The sequence below is a fragment of the Hypanus sabinus genome, chromosome 9 (assembly GCF_030144855.1).
Source record: "Hypanus sabinus isolate sHypSab1 chromosome 9, sHypSab1.hap1, whole genome shotgun sequence".
Lineage (NCBI taxonomy): Eukaryota > Metazoa > Chordata > Chondrichthyes > Myliobatiformes > Dasyatidae > Hypanus > Hypanus sabinus.
Genome location: NC_082714.1, coordinates 15,060,889 through 15,088,269, shown reverse-complemented (window position 1 = coordinate 15,088,269; position 27,381 = coordinate 15,060,889). Strand labels below are relative to the sequence as shown.

The window sequence follows — 27,381 nt, the reverse complement described above, 5'->3', positions numbered from 1 at the left end:
ACCATTGTGGGAGAATTCACTGGCAGCAGTTGGACAGGATTTGGGTTTGAGCCACGGATGTTAAACTAAGCTCAATGCTGCTGAACAACTAATCTCAGTCCTGTACCAAATGTCTATTGGAACAAGACATTAATTAAGAACATTTTGAATCAGAAATCGCTCCGTGGCATTTTCCAACAGAAGTTAGCTTTCCATGTCAAATATGGGTCATTCGATGACTTACCTTGCTTGCCCTTCCACTATAACTAATGCAAGAACTATGCAGAAGAAACATCACTAACCACTGTAGCAATGAAACTATGAACAGGAATCTATAAATTGGATCCCAGTCAACAGTACTGACTCTGGCAAATTTCTACAGATGTACTGGGGAGAGCATTCTAACTGGATATATCACTGTCTGTTATGGGGGGGGGGGGCACTGCACAGGATAGGAAAAAGTTGAAGAGGGTTGCAAAGTCAGCCAGCTCCAACATGGGCACTAGCCTCCCTAGCATCAAAGACATCTTTAAAAGACAATGCCTCAAAAAGGTGACATCCATTATAAAGGAACCCCGTCACCCAGGACAAAGCCTCTTCTCATTAATACCAGAGAGGAGGTACTTGTGTAGCCGTTAGACACTATACCATGCTTGGAGTGAACAATTTTTAAATAGCATCATTTGCATGTGTCTAAAATGCAGTGATTTTTGTCACTGATAGCAAGAAATAAGTAATGAGACAACTTAGAACTGTTTTGCTCACCACAGTTTTAAGTATTAGGAGATACCAGAAACGGTTGGGAGTGAAAATTGAAATGATTTCACTACTTCATTAATTTTTGAACTGTGAAGAATTTGAAGGTATCAACAATAACCCCGAATGCTACAAAGAAAATGAATTGGAGGATTCAATTGTCAAAAGCATTGTATGAAGGCAGTCCATTATCTGCACAAAGTGTGTGTGCTGATATTGTTCATTTATAGTCGAACAAAAGAACACAGCAGTGTAAAACAAATTAATTTTTGCATCGTTAATTAGGAACTAATACAATTTATAATACTATAGTAACACTGATGACATTCTAATGTCTTCTGTACTTCATTTAAATACACAATTTGCTCTCAGTTTGTCTTATTTTTAGTATCTTTTTAAACTATTTTCATGAAACTACTTCATGGGGCCAAAATGTACCTGTCCCAATGATAACTGGAATCCGCTTTACTTATGTTGAAATTTATAAATTTACGTATTACACTGTACTGCTGCCTCAAAACAACAAACTTCACGACATATGCCAGAGATATTAAACCTGATTCTGAGTATTTCTTTCCGAGAGCACAAATTCTAGATGCTGCTGCTTTGCCATCTGTTTCATAGATGTCTTGTGCTCAGACTATGCTGAAAACCTGGCAAGAAACATTGCAATGCCACTTACATATACCGCAAACAAACCTCCTAAATACTCCCAATCCTGCAATAATTTTTCAGCCACTGCGTCAATAGCATCTGTCCAAAACCAGAAGTGTCCCTATTTCAACTTTTACGAAGCACATCTTGCCTAATCACTCTCAAAACTAGATATCTTGATAAAAGTGACTGCAACAATGCAGTAAGAGTGCAAAACCGAAGCATGTGCAAAAGAAAAAGAACAGCATCAAGTCAAACACCACAATGCTATTTACAAGAAAGCACATGCACATACACTCAGTAGCCACTTTGTTAGGTACGTCTGCACATTAATGCAAATATCTAATCAGTCAATCATGTAGCAGCAACTCAATGTATAAAAGCACGCCGACATGGTTAAGAGGTTCAAGTTGCTGTTCAGACTAAAGATCAGAATGGAAAAGGAATGTGATCTAAGTGACTTGGATTATGGAATAATGGTAGTTCCAGGTGGGAGGAACGAGTATCTCAGAAACTCCTGACCTCCTGGGATTTTCCACGTACAGCACTCTCTACAGTAGGGTTCTCAAGCTGGGGTGGAAATTCCTGCTCTGGAGTTTACAGAGAATGGTGCAAAAAAACAAAAAACAAAAAAATCATAGTGAATAGCAATCTCTGGGCAAAAACATCCTGTTAATGAGAGAGATCAAAGGAGAATGGTCAGAGTGGTTCAACCTAACATGAAGGCAACAGTAACTCAAATAACCACATGTTACAACAGTGGTGTGCAGAAAAGCATCTCTAAATGGACAACACAGCAAACCTTGAAGTGGAAGAGCTACAGCAGCAGAAAATCACACCGGGTTCCACTCCTGTACCTAACATAGTGACCAGTGAGTGTACACAAAACTCGAAGTGGAATACCAGCTTTCTTACAAGTGCGGAGAAAAGCACAGGAACACAGTGAAATAAAGCAGGATCTCGAGTCCAGATTGTTATTCTATTTCATATTGTAGACTTTCTTTCCCAGCTCCACTTCTGAGATCACCTCACTTCTCAACTTCACTGAATATAGGCCCACCCTACTCAATATCCTTCCACAGAATAACTACTTACCACAAGAGTTAATCCAATTACTCCGAATTGGACCTCCAAGCTGAGGAGATCCTTCCCAAGTTTCATCAAAACCTATGCAACTTCTTACCAGTGTACTCCAAAGTACTTAAAATAAAGGTGTCTTCCATACACATCTCAATATTAATATGCTTACTGTGTATCTAGAATCATCATGAATTAAAAGTACAGTAGACCCAAAGGAAAAGATAAGTTACCATTTTAAAGAAACAAATCATGGGAAAGTTTGAAAATGAGATGGATCATAAAATACTCAGTAAATTACCTTTCAATTGTTTTAGAAAAGACTCACCGATTTTGAAATGGCATATATTACTTTGGAAAATCCCACCGCATCATTCATTTCTTCCTGCAAATAAGACAACTGGTTACTATATAGCCATTCCAGTAATAATCAGCACCATTACAGCCATTTAGTTTTCAATTACACTTTCTAGAGAGCTCTGTGTAGCTTAATTTCTCTACATGTATTAGTCATCTATCTGTATTACCAGCTCACCTTATTTCTTCCCCCAAGCCCCCACCTGCTTTTCTTTCTGGGAATGGAGCAAATGCCCAGCCTGACTTGCTGGGCCAGTCCTCCTACTCTGCATTTCACATCTCCTGCATTCTTTTGTCTATAGTTTACCTTCTAACTGCCCTCGTTCACTCACTGATCAGATAGCCTTCTTTCATCTTATCTCCACCCATTAGACCTCTCCCTCCCCATAACTTTACATGTTTCTTTCGTCCCCTCCTCAGTTCTGTTGAGGGTTCTCCAACCTGAAACAACTGTTTCTTTTTCCAGAGATGCTGCCCAACCTGCTGGGTATTTCTAGTACTTTCTGTTTTAGTTGTACCTCACAAGATCTCGCATAACATGAGTGCTGTAAATGTTCCCTGGTATCATTAGTAAAACGTAAAAAGTCGAATCAACAGGCAAGCTTTGGAACAGAGAGATCCTTGAAATGTAAATTAGTTCACTAAGTTATAACCATAAAATCTGCAATTTTAGTGCTTAAAGTAATAAAACTACTCCAAAAATGTAGATCTAATAAAATGAAGCTAACTTTGCTATTGCATATATGAGATTTGAAATCCAATAGCTGAAATATTCAGCACGATTCCTGTCCCCTACAGCATTTTTGGAAACCAGAATCAGATGTTCTTTCATTCCTTCTTTTAATTAAAAAGTGACTTAAATTAAATTCGTATCCAAAGCACCAAAGACAAGCAGAACATTTTCCAATACCTGCATGACAGCCACAGCTCTTCAAACAAGTTCAGCATTTCCAAATTTAGCATCCAATTTTAAGAGAAAGTATGCCAAATCATTAGAAAGTGATGAACAAAAACACACACCTGCTCTTTTGCTCTTTTCTGTTCTTCTCTCTTTCTTCGTTCCTCCTCATCCAGCTTACTGACCACAATATATCTCTCTTTCTGCAAGTCAAGTGTTTAAAACATTAAATTTAATTGCTTATTGATGCATATTTCTCCTTAAAATTACAATGAAACACACCTACTTTCCCAGACCATCTGAACATGGGGTGGGGGGGGGGGGAAACTCCTGGATCACACTGATACCTATCAAATACTGAAAGGCCTAAACAGACTGGATGTGGAGAGGATGTCAAGTCAAGTCAAGTCACTTTTTAACTGTCACTTCAACCATAACTGCTGGTAAAAACGAGACAACGTTTTTCAGGACCATGGTGCTACATGAAACAGCACAAAAACTACACTAGATTACAGACCTACCCAGGACTGCATAAAGTGCACAAAACAGTGAAGGCATCACAATAAATAATAAACAAGACAATAGGAACAGTAGAGGGCGGTAAGGTGTCAGTACAGACTCTGGGTATTGAGGAGCCTGATAGCTTGGGGGAACAAACTGTTACATAGTCTGGTCGTGAGAGCTCGAATGCTTTGATGCCTTTTCCCAGATGGCAGGAGGGAGAAGAGTTTGTATGAGGGGTGCATGGGGTCCTTCACAATGCTGTTTCCTTTGCAGATGCAGCGTGTAGTGTAAATGTCTGTAATGGCGGGAAGAGAGACCGCAATGATCTTCTCATCTGACTTCACTATCCGCTGCAGGGTCTTGCGATCTGAGATGGTGCAATTTCCGAACCAGGCACTGATGCAGCTGCTCAGGATGCTCTCAATACAACCCCTGTAGAATGTGATGAGGATGGGGGGTGGGAGGTGGACTATCTTCAGCCTTTGCAGAAAGTAGAGGCGCTGCTGGGCTTTCTTTGCTATGGAGCTGGTGTTGAGGGACCAGGTGAGATTCTTCGCCAGATGAACACCAAGAAATTTGGTGCTCTTAACGATCTGTACTGAGGAGCAGTTGATGTTCAGCGGAGGAGAGTGGTCACTCCATGCCCTCTCTTCTGTTTTCTTCACATTCAGAGACAGGTTGTTGGCTCTGCACCAGTCCATTAGCCGCTGCACCTCCTCACTGTAAGCTGACTCGTGTGATCTTGCTGATGAGACCCACCACGGTCGTGTCATCAGCGAACTTGATGATGTGGTTCGAGCTGTGTGTTGCAACACAGTCGTGGGTCAGCAGAGTGAACAGCAGTGGACTGAGCACACAGCCCTGGGGGTGGGGGGGGGGGCGCCCATGCTCAGTGTGATGGTGTTGGAGATGCTGCCTCCGATCCGGATGTTTCCTATAATGGGAGTCTGGGACAGAAGGGCACAGCCTCAGAATAGCGACGCCCATTCAGAACAGGGATGAGTTAATAGGTTACATGTAGAAGACAGAATGGGGTGAGAGGTTTAATAAATCAACAATGATGAAATGGTAGAGCAGACTGGATGGGCTGAATATCCTAATTCTGCTATGTCTTGTGGTAGAGAAACAACATTCAGTTTTAGGGAAATGAAAAGGAGATAAGATTTTGAATGTTCTGCTGGAAATTTTGCTGGAACAGATTTAACCATATATTAACTCTACTCTCGTAGTTCTTGCTTCAAAATAAGGCACACATCGAATATTGAATATTAAAGGCCCAGACAGAGTGGATGTGGAGAGGATGTTTCCTATAGTGGGGGAGCCTAGGTCCAGAGGGCACAGCTTCAGAATAGAAGGATGTTCCTTTAGAACAGAGATGAAAAGTAATTTCTTTAGCCAGAGGGTGGTCAATCTGTGGAATTCATTGTCACAGATGGCTGTGGAGGCCAAATCATGGGATATATTTAAAGTGAAGGTTGACTAGTAAGCACGGCTAAGGTTACAGGACGAAGGTAGGAGAATGGGGTTGAGAGTAATAAAAAAACCCAGCCGTAATGGAAAGGCAGTATAGACACAATGGGCCAAATGCCCTAATTTGCTCCTATGTCTTTATGGTCTTGTGTTGTGGATGCATTATTGATCAACTCATTCGGTACCTTCAGAGACTTATAGACCCATTCTCTACATTTTCTCTATTATTTCTTAGTATTTTGTCATTTAGACATGTTCAGTTTGGTGGGAGGTCTTTTTAACAAATCTGGGAAGATTTTTCCGCTTGTACATTGAGCAGATAACTGCCTGAATGGCCTTGACACATCTTCCTGCTAACAAAGCGTTGAGTGGCCATACCTCTTCTGAAATGATATCTTAGTAAGGTGTTGTTCAAGGAGGACAAAGAGCATAAAGCTGTTGATAAATATATCTCAGTGCTTGAGAGTGTAATTCAAAACAAGGGGAAATTATTAGAAAATTTACAGTTAATAAATGTCTCCTACAGCAATGATATATCAATATTTACTATCCATTAAAATTCTAACAAAAATCTCATCATTCAGGTATTTTTCTTCAGGCAACATTAACATTCCAGCTGTTTTTACTTGAGATTTAATTCATTACCTTTTCATTCTCCAAAGTTTCAACATGAGCCCCTTTTGGAAACCTAACGCAAGAGAGAAAAGGAAAAAAAATTGTTTGAGGGGATTCCAACAAACCGCTGAAAACTTCACATTGTTGCTACTCCAAAGTGTGCTGCAAAGATTCTAAAATCTAAATAAGCTTCCTATTATCTTCCAAATAATTAAAAGATATTCTGAAATCTTACAAGTTCTGCTTAATTACTGCACCTCCATTTAGAGTGCTCTAATTCATGATCATTTATAAAGTAATTTCAAAAATATAATATTTACTCAGTGAAATGACTATAACCCAAAGTATAGTTTTCTCTTATTTCAGTCATTGAATAGGAGTGTCACATTTATTTTCATCCGGATGGAATACCTAGCCATGTGCTCAGAGTCTGTGCAGGGCAGTTGACCAGGGTCATCACAGACATTTTCAATCTGTCCCTGGCCCAGGCAGTTGTCCCCACAAGCTTCAAGATTGCCACCATCGTGCCAGTGCCAAAGCATTCCACTGCCGCGGGCCTGAATGACTTCTGCCCAGTTGCACTCACCCCCATCATTGCAAAGTGCTTTGAGAGACTGATTCAATCACATCCGAAATCCCATATGCCCACTACCCTGGACCCCCATCAATTTGCCCATCGGACCAACAGGTCAACAGAGGACGCCATCTCCACGCCACTTCACTCTGCCCTGACCTACCTGAACAGCCCCAACTCTTAAGTCAGAATGCTGTTCATTGACTTTAATTCAGCATTCAATACTGTCATCCCCTCCAAGCTGATTGCCAAACTTCACCAGCTTGGTATCAGCTCATCCCTCTGTAACTGGACCTTGGAATTTCTGACTAACAGACCCCAATCTGTTAAGTTAGACAACCTCTCCTCCTCCACTCTCGCCCTGAACACCAGTGTGCCTCAAGGCTGTGTGCTGAGCCCTCTTCTGTACTCCCTTTTCACCTATGACTGCATTCCTGTACATGGTTCTAACTCTATAATCAAGTTTGCATTCCACACCACGGTGGTTGGTCTGATCAAAGGGGATGACGAGACGGCCTACAGGGAGGAGGTCCAGCACCTGGCGGCGTGGTGTGCTGACAACATCCTGGCCCTTAACACCCAGAAGACCAAGGAGATCATTGTGGACTTCAGGCATGCTAGGTTGTAGTGGAGCTGTAGTGGAGCGTGTATCAAGCTTCAGATTCCTTGGTGTCCACATTTCCAAGGATCTCACCTGGTCCCTAAATTCCTCCATCCTGATCAAAAAGGTGCAAAAGCAACTTTATTTCCTGTGGAGCATCAAGAAAGCTCACCTCTGTCCCAGGACACTGACGGACTTTTACCACTGTACCATTGAGAGCATACACACCAACTGCATCTCACTGTGGTATGGTAATTGTCCCATATCAGACCGCAAAGCGCTCCAGGGTGTGGTGAGAACTACCCAGCAGATTATCGGCACCCAATTGCCCACCACTGAGAACGTCTACCATAAACACTGCCTAGGCAGAGTGAAAAGCATTATCAAGGATTCATCTCACCCTAACCATGGACTTTTTACTCTCCCTCCATCTGGTAGGCACTACAGGAGCCTCCACTCCTGCACCAGCAGGCACAGGAAGAGCTTCTTCCCTGTGACCCTACTGAACCTCAAATCACAGCACTAAGCAATATAGCACCCATATTGTATTGTCTCAGTACTTTTATATTTGTGTGCTGTAGCACTTACTTTTTATTCACAGTTATTTTGTAAATAACACTATTCTTTGCATTTCTGGTTCGATGCTAACTGCATTTCATTTGGCTTTGTATCTGTACTTGGCACAATGACAATAAAGTTGAATCTAATCTAATCTAATCTCAACATACTCTCAAGAAAATGCTGGTATGCTTCAGCTGAAAATGGACGTCAGGGCAGAAGAGAGGGAATTTTAGTTATAGGAAGGAAATAATGGTCCACTTGATTCCTTTAGATACAGATCACACACACTTCAGCCTTGTGTTTTGTCATTCTTGTGTGCTGGCCTCCTTGCTTGAGGATGGCGATGTTTAAAGTCCTTCACTTGCCATGAGCTGCTCAAATGCACACAGTTGTGGATTTTTTTCTTTTTATTTAGAGAAACAGTATAGAACAGGCTCAGCTAACTGTGCCGCTCAGCAACCCACCTATTTAACACTAGCCTAATCACAGGACAATTTACAATGACCAATTAACCTACTATCTAGTATACCTTTGGACTGTGGGAGAAAACTAGAGCACCTAGAGTAAATCTACATGGTCACGGGGAGAACATACAAACTCCTTACAGACTGCACTGAACCCTGATGCCCTGGGATGTAATAGCATTGCACTAACCACTACACAACCGTGGCTCAGTATTGATCTGATCCATTGGTATTGGACCACTCATCTTTGGCCAAGTGTGTTGCTTCTTATGTACACACCTACACCTGTGCTAGAACTTCAACAATTTGGCACCCAATTTTATTTTTGGTATAACTGGTGATACATCTCATTAATTCTTTTAAGCTCCTCATTCAAACAGCCTTAGTCTCCACATTGCTAACAATATTAAAGTGAGGGTTATGCCAAGACAGAGTGTTTAAATCAGAGTAACCATGAGATTTTGTGGACTATCAGAAAAATAACAGTATCCCACTATAATCTGTGACCTTGTATCCTCAATGTATCTCTACAGTATTTTTCCATCAATATGCCAAGATATTTTGAAGAATGGCAGCAATTAAAATTGGGAAATTGGTCGAACTGTGATAGGCATCTACTGGACTAAACAATGGAATATATATTCCAAATTTTCACATGTCATCGGATGTTATTAGGGATATTTTGCAAAATCAGCTGATTTACAAGTCTTTACAATGCCTGAGTTGCATGTCTAGGTTGGCTATGTAATCTATTGCAACTAAATGGTAAAAAAAATTTAATGCAGGCAAGTGCTACACCAGGCAATTTCAGACAGATGCTGAGAGTCAATCACATTGTACAGGCCAGGTTTTATGCACATGCCAAGTTTGATAAGGCCATTTGATTTCCTTCTATAAATGACATCAGTGAACCACATGGGCTTCACAACAGTATGATCATTGTTTGATTATCATTTTTATAATTTTTATTTCTGATATTCTTAATTAAATTTACATTTCCAGCTATCAGTTTTACCATAGGTTACTCATTTTATCAGGTACACCTGTACACCTGCTTGTTAATGCAAATATCTAAATTGCCAATCTTGCAGCAGCAGCTCAGTGCATAAAAACATGCAGACATGGTCAAGAGGTTTAGTTGCTGTTCAGACCAAACATCAGAATGGGGAAGAAATGTGATCCAAGTAACTTTGACCATGAAATGATTTTTGTGGTAGATGGGGTGGTTTGAGCATCTCAAAAACTGCTGATCTTTGGGATTTTCACATACAACAGTCTCCAAGGTTTATAGAAAATGATGCAAAAAACAAAAAAAAACTCTGGTTAGAGGCTGCTCTGTGGGTGAAAAGGCCCTATTAATGAATGGGCTGGAGGAGAATAATTAGATTGGTTCCAACTGACAGGAAGACAACAGACAAATAACAATGTGTTACAACACTGGTGTGCAGAAGAGCATCTCTAAAAGCACAACACATTGAACCTTGAAGAGGATGGGTTATAGCAGAAGGCAGCCACACTGGGCTCCATTCCTGTAACTGATAAAGTGACTATTGTTGAGTGTATATTGTTGTAACTAAAAAATTCTTAGTACAACCATTACAGGACAAATTGGTGAAGAATCTTTACCAAGCAAGATTTATTAAACAAAAGATTTAAACTCTATGAATGCCTTAAGCAACTTTTAATAATTCTGAATAAAAACTTGTTCACTTATTATTTCACTATTCAGTCAAGATAATGGGAAAATAAATCAGATTTTATTACTTCCACATTTCAACATTATATATTCAATAAGTCCTATTAAAAAAAAACAAAAATTCAGGCACAACAGTTCTGTACCCTGTACCTTGATACCAGGACTTACTTCCAGTTCAAAGTCTGATAAATGAGCTTTCTCTGGAACCTTTGAAAAGAAAATACCTTTTTTTTAAAATTTAACAGTAAACTAAAGTTCAAAGTAGTATTTATTATCAGAGCACATACATGTCACCACATACAACCCTGAGATTCTTTTTCAGCAGGTAGACTTTGCCAATCTATAGAACAGTAACTGTAAATACCAAGAACTATAAATGGCAAACAAATGCTGCAAACGTAGATCTAAATAAATAGCAATAAACAATGAGCATGAAATAACAATATAACAGAGTCCTTAAATGAGTGTAGTTATCCATTTTTGTTCAAGACCATGATGCTTATGGGGTAGTAACGGTATTTGAATCTAGTGGTGCAAGTCCTAAGGCACTTGTATCTGCTACCTGATGCCAACAGCAAGAAGAATACACACTTAACACAGATACAGATGGCAAAACAAACTGTTTTGTTGTAAAGCACAGTTAGAACATGATATCTTATGGAAGTAAGGATTAAATCTACAGCGGAATCACACAAGTAACAAACGAAAGTACATTAATATTAAATATTGTAAGGTACGTAACAGGTTAACCAGTGACACTTTGAATACAATGTGGCAGGGAGTTTAGAAGCCTAATGGCCTGGGGGAAGAAACTGTTTCCCATACTAACCATTTTTTTTTTATGCATCACAGTCACCTTGACGATGGTAGAAAGTCAAAGAGGATACTGGATAGATGGGTGGCATCCTTAATAATAATACTAATAATCCTGAGTATGCAGCGCTCCTGATAAATATCCCCAACAGATGGTAGGGAGAAAAAGTGCATTAAGCAAAATCTCTGACCCAGGCATAGTTATACAGTCCATGCCTCTGCCTGTTCTTTGAAAGGATTATCCAAATAATTCTATTTTTCTCTTTGCCCATTATTACCCTTAGATTTTAGCCAATTCCCCTTTGAAATTGACCACTGAAATTCCCTTCTTTCATTGGCCTGCCTTCTAGATCTCCGTCTCACTGCTGCCAACAGAAGGTGTAGGAGTTGTGGGTCCCATCACGTCGGCAACTCGTGGCTGTGGTTTAATGTTTAAAGCCCTCAGAGCTGAACGTGCTTTATTACTTGCGTGACTTGATCAAGGTATTTCAACATGGAACTGGATCTGCGGCTGTGGCCCGCAGGCAATGACACGGTGCTGAACTGACTGACTCAGTGGTTGTAGCCACAACCACCAGCTCCTGGACTGGCTTCACTCGCCTTAGTGGCCTGCAGCTGTGGAGTCATTTTTGGATATTCCATGGTTTGATTATTAATGTTTTGTATTATTCATTCACTTTTTATTGTTTGCAGACCTTTTGTCGTGCATTTGACAGTCTTGTTTTCTGGGCTTTCTCTTCTTTCAACTGGTTCTTTGTTTTGAGGCTGCCTTCAAAAAGAATCTCAAGGTTGAATATTGTATACTTAACATACTTTGAATTTAGATCATAACAGCCCTGTAATCAAAAACATTATGAGCTATGGTAGTTTAGACAGTTTTTTAAAAAAAAACTGTGGATTAGAGACCAGATTTTAATCTGGACCAAAATGGATGTACGACACATGGTCTCCAAGCCATTTCAGAAAAATTGGGTGAGGGAAATGTTTGCAAATCCGTGAACCTACTGGGGAAATCGGAGGTCCATGTCTGAGTCCCTGAGTCCACTGGAGACTGGAGTCCCAGGGGCAGCCTGGCCTGGGGTTGGAGGACTGTTGGTGTGTGAGTGGGAGGGAAGAAAGGGTTTACATTTCTGTTATTATTTTGTCGCTGCTGTTGCCCGTTGATCAATTACATACAACCAATGTATATAAACTATATATTTACAATATATTGTTTTTACTATTGTGTTCTTTATCATATTGTGCTATTTTTTGTGCTGCAGCGGATCCAGAGTAACAATTATTTAATTCTCCTTTACTCATGTAGACTGGAAATTACATTAAACAAACTTGAATCATGTGTTATTCTGCTGAAATTGTGGGTATGCCGTTTTGGCAGCAGAAAGTATGTCCACACTTACAGGCTGCTCCAGCACATCCCTTGTGTGTGCTGGTTGTGAATGCAAACAGCATATGTTTCAATGCACATATACATGATAAATAAACGAATCAGATCCCTACAACAACAGAGTTACCCATTCGGACATGCATTTAAATGTATAGATGAGGGTGAGCTCTGATTCCTCCTCACATACACAGGCTTATGGATGACTGCATATCAGTAAACACCATGGTGAATTAAACCACAACTCTTAACAATAAATGTAAATGATATAAAGCTTTATACCAGACTCCAAAAGCCCATTTTTGTAAACAGTTAAATGTATTTCTACTTACCCAGTGCACGGTTCCAACTCTATACTACCTTTGTCATCTTTCAATAGGTCTTCAACTTTCTCCCTGAAAACAATGACATTGCTCAGTTTTGCTAAGTTTCGATTCAGCAGAGCAAAGTGCTTGACTAAGTGTCTCAATGTCAAATAAACATACCACATTGTTGCAAAGAAACATTTTCCAACACATTTTCAAATGTTTTTCAAAAACAAACTTTTTCCTTAGCAAGAGGACAACATAGAAACAAATTATGCTCTGTGATTGGCAACTTGGATAGGAGAAAATTTAATATTCTAACACATAAGCTGCTTGAACATTTTCAGCTTTTGGTTTCTTTTTTTAAAATTGCCAACATCACCACTGTCTTATTTTATCACTAAAAATCTGTAAGTTGGGTTCCAAACTGTCACACAATTTGACCAAAATTTTCCCTAAACGAAAATTCAAACCTCAAATTGGCAATAGGAACATTTTCAGTTTCTTTCACATCTAGGATTTATATTCCAATTCTGTTTGCCTAAGGTGCATTGAAGATTGCACAGTACTGGTACACCACAAGATGCTAATATTGATTAATGATTCCCAAATTTCCAACGAACATTTTGGTGCTGGAATTTTACCCAACTTTTACTTTAAGAAAATCCTAATCAGGAACTATTTAGGGAAGAAAACATCCATTGTTCAATATTAACAGCACTCTAAATCCCCACTAGGAATACTACAGAAGGTCATAGAGAATTACATTAAAGTCAGGTGGAAACATGAAACATCTGTGTAATTCAAATAAAATTAAAGATGTATGTTAGACATACAAAATGTAAAGAACATTAATTTCTTCCAAGGAATCTGCAAATCATTAAATGATTACTAAACTAAACCTGGATTCTTAACCAGAATTTTAACTCTGAATAATAATTAATTTAAAAGACAAACTTTTAATACAAGTCAGATCTTGGCTTCAGTGACGAACAAATAGCTCATTCCTTGCCCGTGCCCACAGATGTCATAAAACAGTGAATCCTCTCCTGGGATTAACGAATATACAAACTCCTCAAAAATCATTAGTAGAGCATTTTCCAACATTGCATCTTCAATAAAAATACATCACTAAGTATAATCATACCACTTAGATACATAGAAAACCATCTTCCTTGATTCAAATTTTGTTGGAATGCTCAGATCACTGATAAAGTGTCAATATTGAAGAGCCCCAGGGAACGATGTACTCCTCCCACATGTAAAAAGGGGATTGTGTTACATTACAGCTCTGGTCTCCCCTGGAGCAGAAAGTGACTATTCAGGGGCTGTGCCTGCATTGGCAGCCCAGGCTCAGTAACATTACTTTATGCTGTGGACTACACTTCAGGCATACATTATTACAAAGGCAATGAATAATAGACATATACCTGACCCAAACTAGGAGTTAAAGTCCTCAGAGAAGAATGAAATGGATGAAAACTGCTGGCTGATCTTAAAATATGTATAATTATTTTATGCTCCCTAGAAGGCTTATAAGTTTTGATTAAAATTCAATTGCTCATTTACCTTTTCTGTTGTCTGGCCTATGCTTCAACTGTCTCTCTCTTACAAAAAATACTCTGCACAACCCAACTCCAATAGATTTACTTGAAACCTCCTGGCCAAGTTTTGACCCTGGAAGGTACTTCCAACATTGGTACCTCAAAAAGGATTTAAACATGAACATCCTTTATCAGGATCTTCCACCTCATACCACAGAAATTCGTCATTCTACGATTGACATTTTTCCAGAATGGCGTATGGCAGATGCCAGGCACTGACTTTTTGTTCATAGACAACAACTCAGAGGTAAAGCCAGATTCAGTAGATAATTGGACAGGCTGCAGTTTAGTCAGGTGGAGAATCTCATGTCATATTAAAACTCACTTACACAATTTTCTCAATAAAACTTCGATGTTCTTCTGGAACGACAACTGGCCCTTTAGTGGAGTTTGGCGACATGAACGACGGTGTCCCTGTGCCATTAGATTGATGGTGTTTTTCTTCCAACTGCTCTCGAAGCTGCCTTTCCTCTTCTCGGTTTAAGTATGGGATCCCTGCAAATTTGAATTCCAGCAGACAACTGCTAAGAAAGATCAAAATTTTACCATGCCCTGCACAAATTCTCCAAGTAATTGACCAGTATTAAAACACGTAAACTCAGTGCTTCTGAAGCCAACACATGAAAATATACTGGGATATATATAAAACAGGATAATAGAGAAAAATTCTAAACACAAAAGTCTAACTTAAAATATAAACTTACTAACTATAGCAACCTGAAGTAACACTACTAGCAGAAAAATCCCTGCCTCTCTAATCTCCCAGATGGGAGGAAATTCCTCTCATTTACCACATAATGCAAGCTTTGTGATTTTCTTCAAAAATGATCACTCACCATCTCGGAACACTTTATTGAAGTCAAATCCTTGATTTGCTAGAAAATCAATGCTTGAACTCTAAAAGATAAAAAAAAAAGCACAAGGGCTGTGGTTTGCTGACACAGAACAGTTGATGCAAGATCTGATAAAGTATTATTCATTTTGTTTCAATCACTATCTACTCCACAACCAAGATCCTCAAAAAAAAGCTGTTCATTATCTTATTGCAGGTTAAGAGACCTACACGTGCAAACTGGTTTCCATGGTTCCTACACTACAGTCATGACTACGTTCCAAGTCAAGTTTATTGTCATTTAACTGCATACTTGTATACTATCAAACGAAACAACATTTCACCAAAACAGGGTGTAAAGCATAGTAGTACACAATACACACTATAATTTATGAAAGTAAGGATAAAATCTACAGATAAATAAACCAAAGTGTATATATTAACTATTGTAAAGGTGCAGAATAGATTAACCAGTGACACTTCGAAGGCGATGAGGCAGGAAGTTCAAAATCCTAATGGCCTGAGGGAACAAACTGTTTCCCACCATGACCATTCTTGTTTTTAATGCATTGGTGTCTCCTGTCTGATGGCAGAAAGATGCTGGATGGATGGGTGGGATCTTTAATGATACTAAGGGCCCTGCATACTGATAAATGTCCCCTGAAGTTCTTCATACATTTTAAAGCCATTTGGAACATTCAGAGGAGGCAAAAATATTAAAAGTTTTCAAGCACTTTTAGTAAGTATACACATTCCACAAAGATAATGAAATAATAAAACCAGATACCAGAAGCCTTTTTCCTATTAAACAAATAATTGGAAGATTGATGACCATGGAAAGAAAGAGGAAAAGTGAAGTGAAATGGGATGAGGACAAGGTTAACTTCATTGCAACATACAAAGTGACAAGTGAAAATACGGTTAGGGAGTCCAAGTGTTATACTCAGGATTAAAGACAGATACACAGAAACATGTTAATTTAAAAGGCATTGAATGCTTTGTTCCAGAAGATTGGACTTAATAGCCACATATTAATAAGTACAAACTGGACTTGAATGGAGTACAGCTTGAATTTACCAAAATGATACCAAGTTCCCAACAATTCAATCATGAGGGTTTAAACAAGCTCTTCTGGTGCCCTTAGAATGTTAGGAGTTTAATGCTACTTCCACACTACACCGGATAAGTCTGTAACCAAAGCTTTTTCTCTCTGTTTGTACCCTCCGTCCACACTAAAACGGCGTTTTCATCCCTCGAAACTGGAGATTTTCAGAAATGCTCTCCAGGTTGTGTAATTTTGAAAACTCTAGATTGGCCAGAGCAGTGTGAATGGGGTAGCTGGAGAAATCTAAAAACGCTGTCATGACTTGCTGGAACAGATTGCGACAGCAGCGCGCCATTTCATAGTTTTCTTGAACCCAACCTAACAACTTCAGAACAGACGGCAACGAGACTGAAGCCAGAAGAGTTAGAAACGTACTCACCAAATACTTTGACCCATAACTTACTGAATAAATAAGTATACTCACTTTGCTCACTTTTCTGTCCTTGCTCAATTGAAGGTGGTTTACCTATTTATGCAAGTACTTCTCTGACAATAGATGTGTAACAGCCTAATGTAACTTTATATGGAAATACAAGATTACACTGACGCAGACATGTTTTATACATTTAACAAGGGGCTTTACTAATGCAACAGAGTTTGTCAGTTTTTCGATGTTTGTCATCAGCCAGGTCATACTGTCCATGAACTCCCTGTCGGTTGCCTCAATACACTCCAGTATTTGTTTTTTTTACTTTTAAGTCGTCCTGCACGACAGCAGCTGTCCGTCATTAAGTTTTTCTAGTCTGTAACTGAACAAATGTGCAGCAAGTCTTTCACGGCGAGATTCGACACCAAACATGTCGCTTATTTTCAGTAGATGTGTCCTGCGCATGCACATTAGGAGCAGATTCGCTGAAATATCCACTTTAATGTAGACGGAGAAATTTTTTAAAACACATAGTGCGGACGCCTATCGTTCTTACATGAAACTAGCATTTTCAATATTATCTGGTCTAGTGTGGACGTAGCCTAACTTCCAGTAAGATGGCAGCGTGCTCAGTCGCAGCAGCCTCTCTGGGTCCAAACAAAGTTCCAGGTAAATTTATTATCAAAGTACACAGATGTCATGATAAACAGCCCTGAATTCATTTTCTTGCAGGCATACTCAATACATCCAATAACCAATTAAAGACTGCACCAACGGGGTGGACAACCAGCATGCAAAAGCCAAAACAAACAAACAAGGAAGGAAGGAAGGAAGGAAAGAAAGAAAGAAAGAAAGAAATGAGCAATGAATCATGAGATGAAGAGTCCTTGAAAGCGAGTCAAGGAACAGCGCAGGTGAAGTTAAAGTGAAGTTATCCCCTCTGGTTCAAGAGCCCAAAGATCAAGGGGTAATAACTGTTCCTGAATCTAGTGGAATGAGTCCTGAGGCTCCTGTACCATCTTCCTGATGACAGGAGAAAGCATGATCTGAGAGGTGGGGGGGGGGGGGTGGGGGGGGGGGCTCCTAATGATGGATGCAGCTTTCCTGCAACAAAGCTCCACGTAGATGTGTTCAATGGTGGGGAGGTCTTTACCCACGAAAGACTGGTCCATATCCACTACTTATAGCAGGATTTTATGCTCAAGATGTTAATTGTTTGACCTTTACACTTCATTTTGAAAAAAATCACAAGACGCTGCTGGGTATTAAGAACATCAAGTACCGCAGGTCTTCCCCACTATGGAGTTGCTCAATAGCAGTGCAGCTGGACTTAATACTTATTGTGTTGCCAATTGCTACAGACGCCCAAAGAGAAAGCACCAAATGCAGTGCACTGTCCAACTATTGGTGCAAATGATTGTCTTGAAAGTGTTTCTTGTGATCGCTAGACCCTGGAGCTCATTGGTAACGTAGAATACTGCAAGCCTGGTTCACCGGTTCACTGGCAAGACTGATGGAGGGTGAGCTGCGTGGCCTTGGTCATTGCGCGAACCAAGACTACCCGCCGTGGGGCTGCCTATCGTAGCTGCCCAGTGGAGGAGACACGGGAGACAGTGTAGCAGAGAGCAGAGGTTCAACGTGTGCGCTGGAAGTCTGTGCTGGCCCTGCCCATTGGTGCTGCCCTCTAGTGCTCACTTGCTGGAAGACAAGCTGGACTGCGTTCTTCTGCAGCTGATGAGGACCGCAGAGCGCTTGTTCTTGCAGAAACGTAGCTCCAGGATGACATCCTATTAATCTCAGGAACTTAAGGTATATTAGCTTTTTTGTGATTGTATGTTTTTCTGCTATCTTAATTATATGCACTCTATGTGCCTTGTACTGAGTGTGACTGTTGGTACTGTAGTTTTATACCACAACCCCAGAGGAACGCTGTTTCATTTGGCCATATTCATATGCATAGCTGAATGGCAGTTCAACTTGAGCTTGACCAAAGTTTCCAAATTATAGTTCAGGCATGATATTCCCTATAACGTATTATATATGCATGACAGAGATCAACAGATATGTTGGGTATTAAAGGACAAGATCAGTAGTAGAGGCAAAGCTGGAATCAATGAAGGAAGTGGTAAGAGAGCATTTGGAAATAAAATGTAGGACTGGGCAAGGTCAACATGGAATTAGTGCTCTGTGACTGCATGTACTGTGTTTTACACCTTAACCCCGGAGGAATGATATTTCATTTAGCTATATACATGCGTACGGTTGAATGACAACAAACTTAAACTGAACTATATAACAAAATATATAAAAGGTTTATCAGGGAAATCAAGGAAAAATAATTATTCTACCCACAGAGCAGTAGGCCACAGAATTCAGTGCCTGAAAGGGTGTTTGAAGCAGCTGTCTTTAAAAAGTACTGGGAAGAACATTTATGGGTCTCAGTCTACACTGCCACGAACTGAGAGCTGGAACACTAAATTCTTTCACAAACAAGAAAAAAAATCTGCAAATGCTGGAAATCCAAAATGCTGGAGGAACTCAGCAGCCCAGGAATCTATGAAGAAGAGTGAACAGTCAATGTCTTGGGTCAGCTCTGATGAAAAAGAGGACATCTCTCTCAGTCTGGAATGGAAAGCCTCATCCTGAGAGCAATTGCAGTGGAAACGGAGGAACCGAGAGAAAGGGGATGGCGTTTTCACAAATAACAGGGTGGGAAGAAGTATTGTCCAAGGAGCTGCAAGAGTCTGTGGGTTTGTAATAGATATCAGTAGATAAGCTGAATCCAGAGATAGAGGCAGAGAGATTGAGAAAGGCGATCCTGCCACACCCACATTGGAGGAACAACGCCTTGCATTCCGTCTGGGTAGCCTTCCAACCTGATGGCATGAACACTGACTTCTCCATCTTCTAGTAATGCCCCCCTCTTCTTTGCTCCTTTTCTGTCTCTCATCTCATCTCCTTGCCTGCCCATCACCTCCCTCTGCTGCTCCTTCTCCCTTTTCTTTCTTCCATGACCTTCTGTCCTCTACAATTAGGTTCCCCCTTCTCCAGCCCTGTATCGTTCACCAATCAACTTCACAGCTCTTTACTTCACTCCTCCCTCCTCCTGGTTTCACCCATCACCTTGTGTTTCTCCCTTCCCATCCCTCACCTGTTGAATCTACTCATCTTTTTTCTCCGGTCCTGCCCAAGGGTTTCAGCCCGAAACATCAACTGTACTCCTTTCCACAGATGCTGCCTGGCCTGCTGAGTTCCTCCAGCATTTGCTGTGTATCACTTATCCTGTTCATAACCCTTTTCAGTTAGCAGAGATGCAGTGGGCTGAGTTGTTACAAATAATGTGAAACTTTATAACTCCACAACACTGCACTGCTGCTGCCACGATAATTTCACGAATAATGTCAGTGGTCCTCCCAGAAGACCATGACCAGGTCGTGGTTGGGAGGCTTGAGTGCCTCAATGACACACAAGCTGTTGACTGGAGTCAAGGCATTGGTAGGGTCCCCATGCCAGACAAGCCAAAGGGTAAAGGCCAAACCAAGAGTGGTCCACCAGTTCTCCAGTTTCAGCTCAGGGCTAACAATCCTGTCTAGTAAAACAGAACTGTTATGAAAACAGCAATGAAGGATCTTTCTACACGAGTGCAATGGTATTCCTGAGTTCCCATCAAGAAATTGCATTACTGACAGTGAAAATTGCAAGGAAGCTACTGGTATGATGAAGGAAGCCTTGAACACCACCAGAGATGTGGGACCTTTGCTGCCCTAAACTCCAGCAGCGTAACAAGCAGTAACACTCAGCGTCAATGATAATAAACCCGCTGCTGATTCTGATATAAGTGCAGTACCTTTAAATTAACAAATATGAGTGCAGGTAATTGCAACTTAAATACCAGCTCAGATTACTGATGTTGAATATTCTGCTTCACATTGGATCCAGGTGAGACATTCTAAAACCAATGAATTAAATCTACACATACACCTATCCTATAAAATCCACTCAACCATGAAGTGGACAGGAAAGATGGCAGCTCACTTGGTCGCAGTGGTTTCTCTGGGTTCAAATAATGGTGCAATTGTTCGTCCTTTACATCTTCCTTATGATCACACAACAGTGCTGGTTATTAAGAAGACTGAGTACTGCAGGTCTACCTCACTAGCGAGTTCCACAGCACGGGATTGTTGCAAACCATGTCATTACCCGCGACAGCCATCCAGGGAAGAATGTGTTGAAATGATGCGTAGAAACGGTGTATACTGCAGTCCATGCTTCCTTGGGGGCTGGCCCCTCCTCTTGGTGCTGCTCTCCAGTGTTCACTTGGTGGAAAACGTTTTTTAGTTGAGCTGGATTGCCTTTGTCTGTGGCTGCAGTACTGTGTGGAGGAACTACTGCATACTTGTTCTTGCAGAAACATGGCTCCAAGACAAAATCCCATGCACCATCCATCTTCAAGCCAAGCCAATCAGGAACTTGTGCTAATATCTCTTGTGACTGCATGTGGCGTTGTAACCCTATGTGCTCTGTGTGACTGTATTTATTGTGCTTTGCACCTTGACCCCAGAGGAACAGTTTTGCTTAACACACACAATGCGCTGCTGGAGCTCAGCAGGTCAGACTACATCTATGGATGGGAATAAACAGTTGACACTTCGATCCAAGACTTTTCATTAGGACTAGGAGATCCTTCATCATCACCCAGTCCTGATGAAAGGTCTTGACCCAAAATGTCCACTGTTTATTTCCATCCATAGATGTGGCCTGACCTGCTGAGCTCCTTCAGCACACTGTGCATATTGCTCTAGATTTCCAGCATCTGCAGAACCTCGTGTCTCCTGTTTCACTTAATCTGTACACATGTGTATGTCTGAATGACTGTTACCACCCAGAAACTGCCATTTCCCAAAGCTCCCTTCTGGAAAGCACTATTAATACAAAAGTTCATGCCCTTTTAAAAATTTCTTCCCCCAGGCAATTAATCTGTTCAACCATTTAGTTAGCCACCCCACCCCACTTAGTCACTGCACTAGTAACATTTTAAATCACTTTTTAAGAATGATGTTTACATTGTAAATATATGCTGGTATTACTGTATTTATGCACATTTTATTCCATATCTATACTTCTAGCTTTATTTTTATATAGCTCTTTACTCTGTATAATTGTTGCTTTTTTGTTGCATGTCACACCAACACACCACAGTAATTTCTGAGTACATGTAAAGGTATATGGTGAATAAAGTCGATCTTTGATCATTCACAGTACATTGCTGTTATTAGCATGCTACTTTATCCAATCGTCAAGCACCTACGCTCCGTCCGTCACAATAGACAGGACTTCCTGGTTGCCACCCACTTCAACTCTGCCTCTCATTCCCATCTAGATATGTCCATACATGGCCTCCTCTACTGCCATGATAAGGCCAAACTCAGGGTGGAGGAGCAACACCCCACCTACCATCTGGGTAGCCTCCAGCCTGGTGGTATGAACAGTGAATTCTCCAATTTCTGGTAATTCTCTCCCCCTCCCCCTATCTCTGGTCCCTCTCTGCCTCTCTCCCCTTTCAACTATCTGCTTCTTTATCTCTACAGTTCTTTCATGCTTATCCCCTCCCCTCCCCCCTTTATCTTTCCTCTGATTGGTTTTCCACCTGGCGCCTCTAGGCCCTACCCCCTCCCCATCTCTATTACTGGGCTTCGGCCCTCTCTTCCCCCCCATTCCTGATGAAGGGTCTCGGCCCGAAACCAATCTTTTCTCACGGATGCTGCCTGACCTGCTGCGTTCTTCCAGCGTTGTGTACGTATTCTTTGATCAAGACAGCATCTGCAGTTGTATTTTTTGTGTTTTACTTTATCCAATGTCAATTCCATTCAAGATAAACAGTAGCAATTTTATTTCTTTGGAATAGTCTCAAATTTCTATTAAAAGGATTTGATAATGACTTTTTTTCTAAAAAGATGCTTGTTCCATTGAATATTTAGAGATGAAGGGTAGAACTGTTAATGAATAAAGAAGAAAACCAAAACATCCCATCACTCATAGCTTGATACATTTAAGTTACGGATAGTTTGGCCCACAATCACCCAAAGCTTTGGCAAGTAAACCACCTCAACGAGCCTTCAAGTACAACAAACTTCATCTTAGTAACATTAACATTTCATGAAATGATTTTGTTTTACCTGGCAAACAAACTTAACATCAGGTGAATTTCTAGAAAGTGGCTTTGGAAACACGTAGAAATTAAATGTCTTCATTATATGCCTGTCAATCAAAAAAGATAGGAATAAAAATATTATGTTTAGAACTTCAAAAATTAACCTTAAAGGTTAAAATTACTGGTACTACTGAATTCTTATTACAGCCCTGTGGCAATTTGAAGGAATGCAAAAGAATATAAGTAAGCTTAACATGACCGGCCCTCATAATTCAACTTCTTAGGCCTCCAGCAATCTTCAAATGAACCTGCACTGTGCAACCATTCTTTCTTTTGATGAGAAGTCTTCAAGTGAATTCAAAACTCCATACATTGCCTGATAAAGACACAAAACCCAGCCCATAAAACCATAAGAAGCAGAATTAGGCCATTTGGACCATCAGGTATTCTCCACAATTCTATTATGGCTTATTTATTTTCCTTCACAACCCCATTCCCTTGCCTTCTCGCTGTAACCTTCAATGCACTTACTAATTATGAACGTATCAATCTGCACTTTAAATACACTCAATGACTTGACCTTCACAGTTGTTTGGGGTAATGATTCACTACCATCTGGCTACAGAAGTCTCACACTTGTTTCCCCAAATTACAATTCACAGAGCAATTTTGTAACCCTTCAAACTGTGCCCCTATTTAAATATTCAAATGTCCTTCCTGCAATCTTTCGGTCACTTTGTTATTTGTACTATCAGAATGAAGAATAATTTGTTTTTACACCTGTTCCTTTTAATCCACTAATCACTTAAACTCCAGTGACAATGAATTCATGCACTCACTTAAATGGTGGTGGCATCCGTCGGTCTCCTGGGCAGGGTCGTATGGGGGACCGGCAGTTGCCCAAGCTGCAGGCCTTCCCCTCTCCACGCCACCGATGTTGTCCAAGGGAAGGGCACTAGGACCCAAGCAGCTTGGCACCGGTGACGTCGCAGAGCAATGTGTTGTTAAGTGCCTTGCTCAAGGATACAAACACGCTGCCTCAGCTGAGTCTCGAACCAGTGACTACTAGTCTGATGCCTTGCCCACTAGGCCACGTGCCAACACTCTACTCACTTAAAACAGTAAAAGATATCCCAAAAGCTCAGAAGCGGAAATTAATTTCAACCACTCTCAGTTAAAAATATGAACATTAGGACCCTTTAATGTGCAGAAAAAAAAATCTAATAGCATATCATGTCAAACTCTGACAACAACAAATAAATGGCAGAGTAGAAAAAAAATTACTGCTTACAACAGCGAAAGAATTATGAACTTCTTCAGCCAGAGGACTTGGGTTTGATGAATAGTTTAAGGCCAAGCAAGCAGGAGATCGACTGGCATAGGAATCACACCTGAAACACCAACCAGTCCTGTTCAGAACTCCTGTGGCTATTCCCCTCAGCAACAAATATACTCCTTTGAATACTCCTGGTATAGCAGCAGGGGCCAGGCTGGTAGTGCCAAAACCAACTCTGAGGCTGAGCAGGTAAGGAAGAAGTCAGGCACTGCTGTAGGAGCCTCAATAGTTAGGGGTCAAACATGAGATTCTGCGACCGCAAAAGTGACAAGGTGGTGTGTTGCTTCCCGATTACAAGGACGTCTTGTAGGGGCTGCAGAACATTCTCAAGGGTGAGGGCAAGCAGCCAAAGATCAGAGTGGATGTTGGTACCAATGACATTGGTATAATGGAGGAGGATGTCTTGTGTAGTGAATTTAGGGAGTCAGGACAGAATCTAAACAGTCAGACCTCATTGGTAGTAATCTCCAGATTATTCCCAGTGTCACATGCCAGTGAGGATAGAAATAAAATGGCTCTGGTGAACATGCAGCTAAGGAACGGAAGCAGGGATTGAAGTGCTTCGGTCACCGGGAACTCTTTGGGGGTAGGGTTGACCTGTACAAGAGACAGGCTACACCTGAACTGGAGGAGAACAAATAATTTGGCCAGAGATACTCAGGAGGGTTTAGAGCAGCTGGATATGGGTGAGGCGGAGATTTAGTTATCATGAGAGACAGAAGCACAGTAGAGTAAAGACTATTGTTTCATCTCAATGTAAAAGACGTAACAGGCCAGGCAGTTGAACTCAGGGCATTGATTGGCTCTGAGGACTAGGATATCATAACCTTATCAGCAAGGTGGCTGAGCGAAGGGCAGGACTGGCAGCTCAATGCTTCAGGACACAGAAGCTACAAGTGCAACACAGAGAGGAAGGGGAGTGGCCTACTTGATGAAAGGCAACAGGAGGATATTCTTGGGAGATTCCCAGTACTCAGCAGGAATTGGAGGAGCAAAAATAAGTGGTATTGTGTTGAACCTTCTACACAAAAGCCATCCCCCACCAAATCAAAGTGGTCATTTCAACAGTACCTGCTAAATTAACTTTTATGATGTGCCTACAAATATGAAAACTCAAATCTACCCAGCTTCTCCCTATGACTTAATCTTTGGCTTACTACTTTTGTTGACCTCCTTTGTCGGAGCTTCCATGAATGTTGTGGACTAGATGTCAAAGTCAATACGCAAGCCAGGGCAGTATGATATGGAGAGGAAGCTGTTGCCCATGCAGCAGGCTCCCCCTCTTCATGCAGCTGATGAATCCAAAGGAATGGCAGAGACAAAGACTGTTTGGCATTAGCAGCGCCACAGGAACCACTGAACTCAACGCAAGACTGCCTTAAGGACTCCTGCCCCAGATTTTTCCCTTTACCTCAGTCTCCTCCATGAAAGGGTACAGTCGCAAGGCAGCAGAGGTTTGGAATCAGGAGTTTTCCTTCTCCTTGATGAGCCCTGTCTGCCCGGACTGTCTTACTTGCAATACTGGCATCTTTTTGCTCATTTAGTAACTGCCTGTTATAATCTCACACGAACCTTAAGTTGTTGCACATTTCCCTCGGCTGCTTTCCATATACTTATATAATTGTCTTTGAATTTTAGCAGCCATTGTGCATTTTCCTCCTCCATATGGCTTTCTTGAACTTCTTATTTTGTATCCCCTGGCCTCCTATGGTTTTCCTTATCGAATGAGCTGCCATTTCCTTTTTAGCCTGACACACTTATTCAACATTTTCTGACAATGGCTTTTAAGCACAAGCAGGCATTGGCACAGTAGGTGTTTATGCTGTAATTGTAATTATCAGGTGTAGAAAAAGAATTCATGAGACACATCCTCCATGTCAAAATATCATTGTTAGAATCACACGAAAAACATACAAATGAATAATTATCCTTGTTAGAGATCTTGAGAACTTAAGAAGCCCATAAGCTGTACGCCAACATTACAATGCAATTCGAGATGGGCAAGATTATTGACAGAAAGTTAATTTTCATTAGAATTGAAGATGTATGTGAAATAAACAAACCTGCTCTCTGCAGAGTCATACTTAAATGTGCAAAGGCCAAACTGAAACAGCAGGAAGTCCATGGAATGCTGTAGAAAGATAAGCAGAGAAAAGTAGCAGTGCATGTTATAGGGACAATTTTTAGGATAACAAATTGAAGTTTGCCAATTTAGGTATTAGGGTTAATACCCTAATTTCTTCCACACCACCCCCTACATTTACATCTTCCACTCAGATCCTCAACAACCTGCTATCAACAGAGTCCTCTGTTTCATTCTCCAAGGCCCATCTCAATAAAGTCCTCAGCAAACATAACTCTGAGCTCTTCTTCAGCAACACACATTTTAAAAATGACTTGTGTGTTCACTTATGCACTGTAGCGTTGTAATTAGAACAACACTTTACAGTACCAGCAGCCCTGGTATAATTACCGCCACTGCCTGCAAGGAGTTTGCATGTTCTCTCTGTGATCGTGTGGGCTTCCTCCAGGTGCTCCGGTTTCCCCTCACAGTCCAAAACGTAGTAGTTGGTCAACTAATTGGTCATTATAAATTGTTCTATGATTGGGCTAGGATTCATTCTGTGGATTGCAGGGTGGCATGACTCAAAGAGCAGCACTGTATGTCAATAAATAAACAAATAGCTTGTAGAATTTGCAGTTTAGGTTCCAAAGCAAAATTAGAGTGACACACAAAAGCCTGGAGGACCTCAGCAAGCCACACGGCATCAGACAAACAGACAGACAGATAGACATCACCGGGTGGAATGAACAGTCAACATTTTGGACTCAGACCCTTCAACAGAATTTGTTGAAAGATCAGGTCTGGTGAAGGCCTGGGCCCAGAACATTGACTGCCTTGCAGAGTTTCTCTGGCGTTTTGTGTTCGTTGCTCAGGTTTCCAGCATCAGTAGAATCACTTGAGTTTATCATGCGAATTAGGCTACGCAGACATATACAAGTGTCAAAGAGCCTCCTTCAGTATAATTTATAGACATTACGAATCATCTCAGTGTCCTGACCAATAACTTAATCAACAGTACCAGAAATAGTTTAGTACTTCATTATCACGTTGCTGAATGTGGGAAGTTTTAAATGCAAATTGACCATCACATTTCCTACAAATTGGCTATGCTTTAGGAGCTCATAATGTACTTCTGAAGTTATCTGCCAAGATTAGATGAGGCAGTGGATGCATCTTGAATGTAAAGTTTGACTCAAACAACTCTTAATAGGTG

At 40.8% G+C, this 27,381-nt stretch overlaps 1 protein-coding gene across 3 annotated transcripts in view; it reads right to left on the bottom strand.

The window, feature by feature from the left end:
* Positions 1–27,381, bottom strand: part of parn (poly(A)-specific ribonuclease (deadenylation nuclease)) — a 167,848-nt gene that overhangs the window by 133,905 nt on the left and 6,562 nt on the right. For all 3 annotated transcript variants that reach the window (XM_059979084.1, XM_059979085.1, XM_059979086.1), the window contains exons 4-12: positions 26,167–26,234; positions 22,793–22,874; positions 15,149–15,209; positions 14,642–14,807; positions 12,736–12,798; positions 10,375–10,413; positions 6,341–6,383; positions 3,844–3,924; positions 2,795–2,851 (exon numbers count right to left, since the gene is read on the bottom strand). In XM_059979084.1, coding sequence (XP_059835067.1) covers positions 2,795–2,851; positions 3,844–3,924; positions 6,341–6,383; positions 10,375–10,413; positions 12,736–12,798; positions 14,642–14,807; positions 15,149–15,209; positions 22,793–22,874; positions 26,167–26,234 — 660 coding nt within the window. The remainder of the gene's footprint in view (positions 1–2,794; positions 2,852–3,843; positions 3,925–6,340; positions 6,384–10,374; positions 10,414–12,735; positions 12,799–14,641; positions 14,808–15,148; positions 15,210–22,792; positions 22,875–26,166; positions 26,235–27,381) is intronic.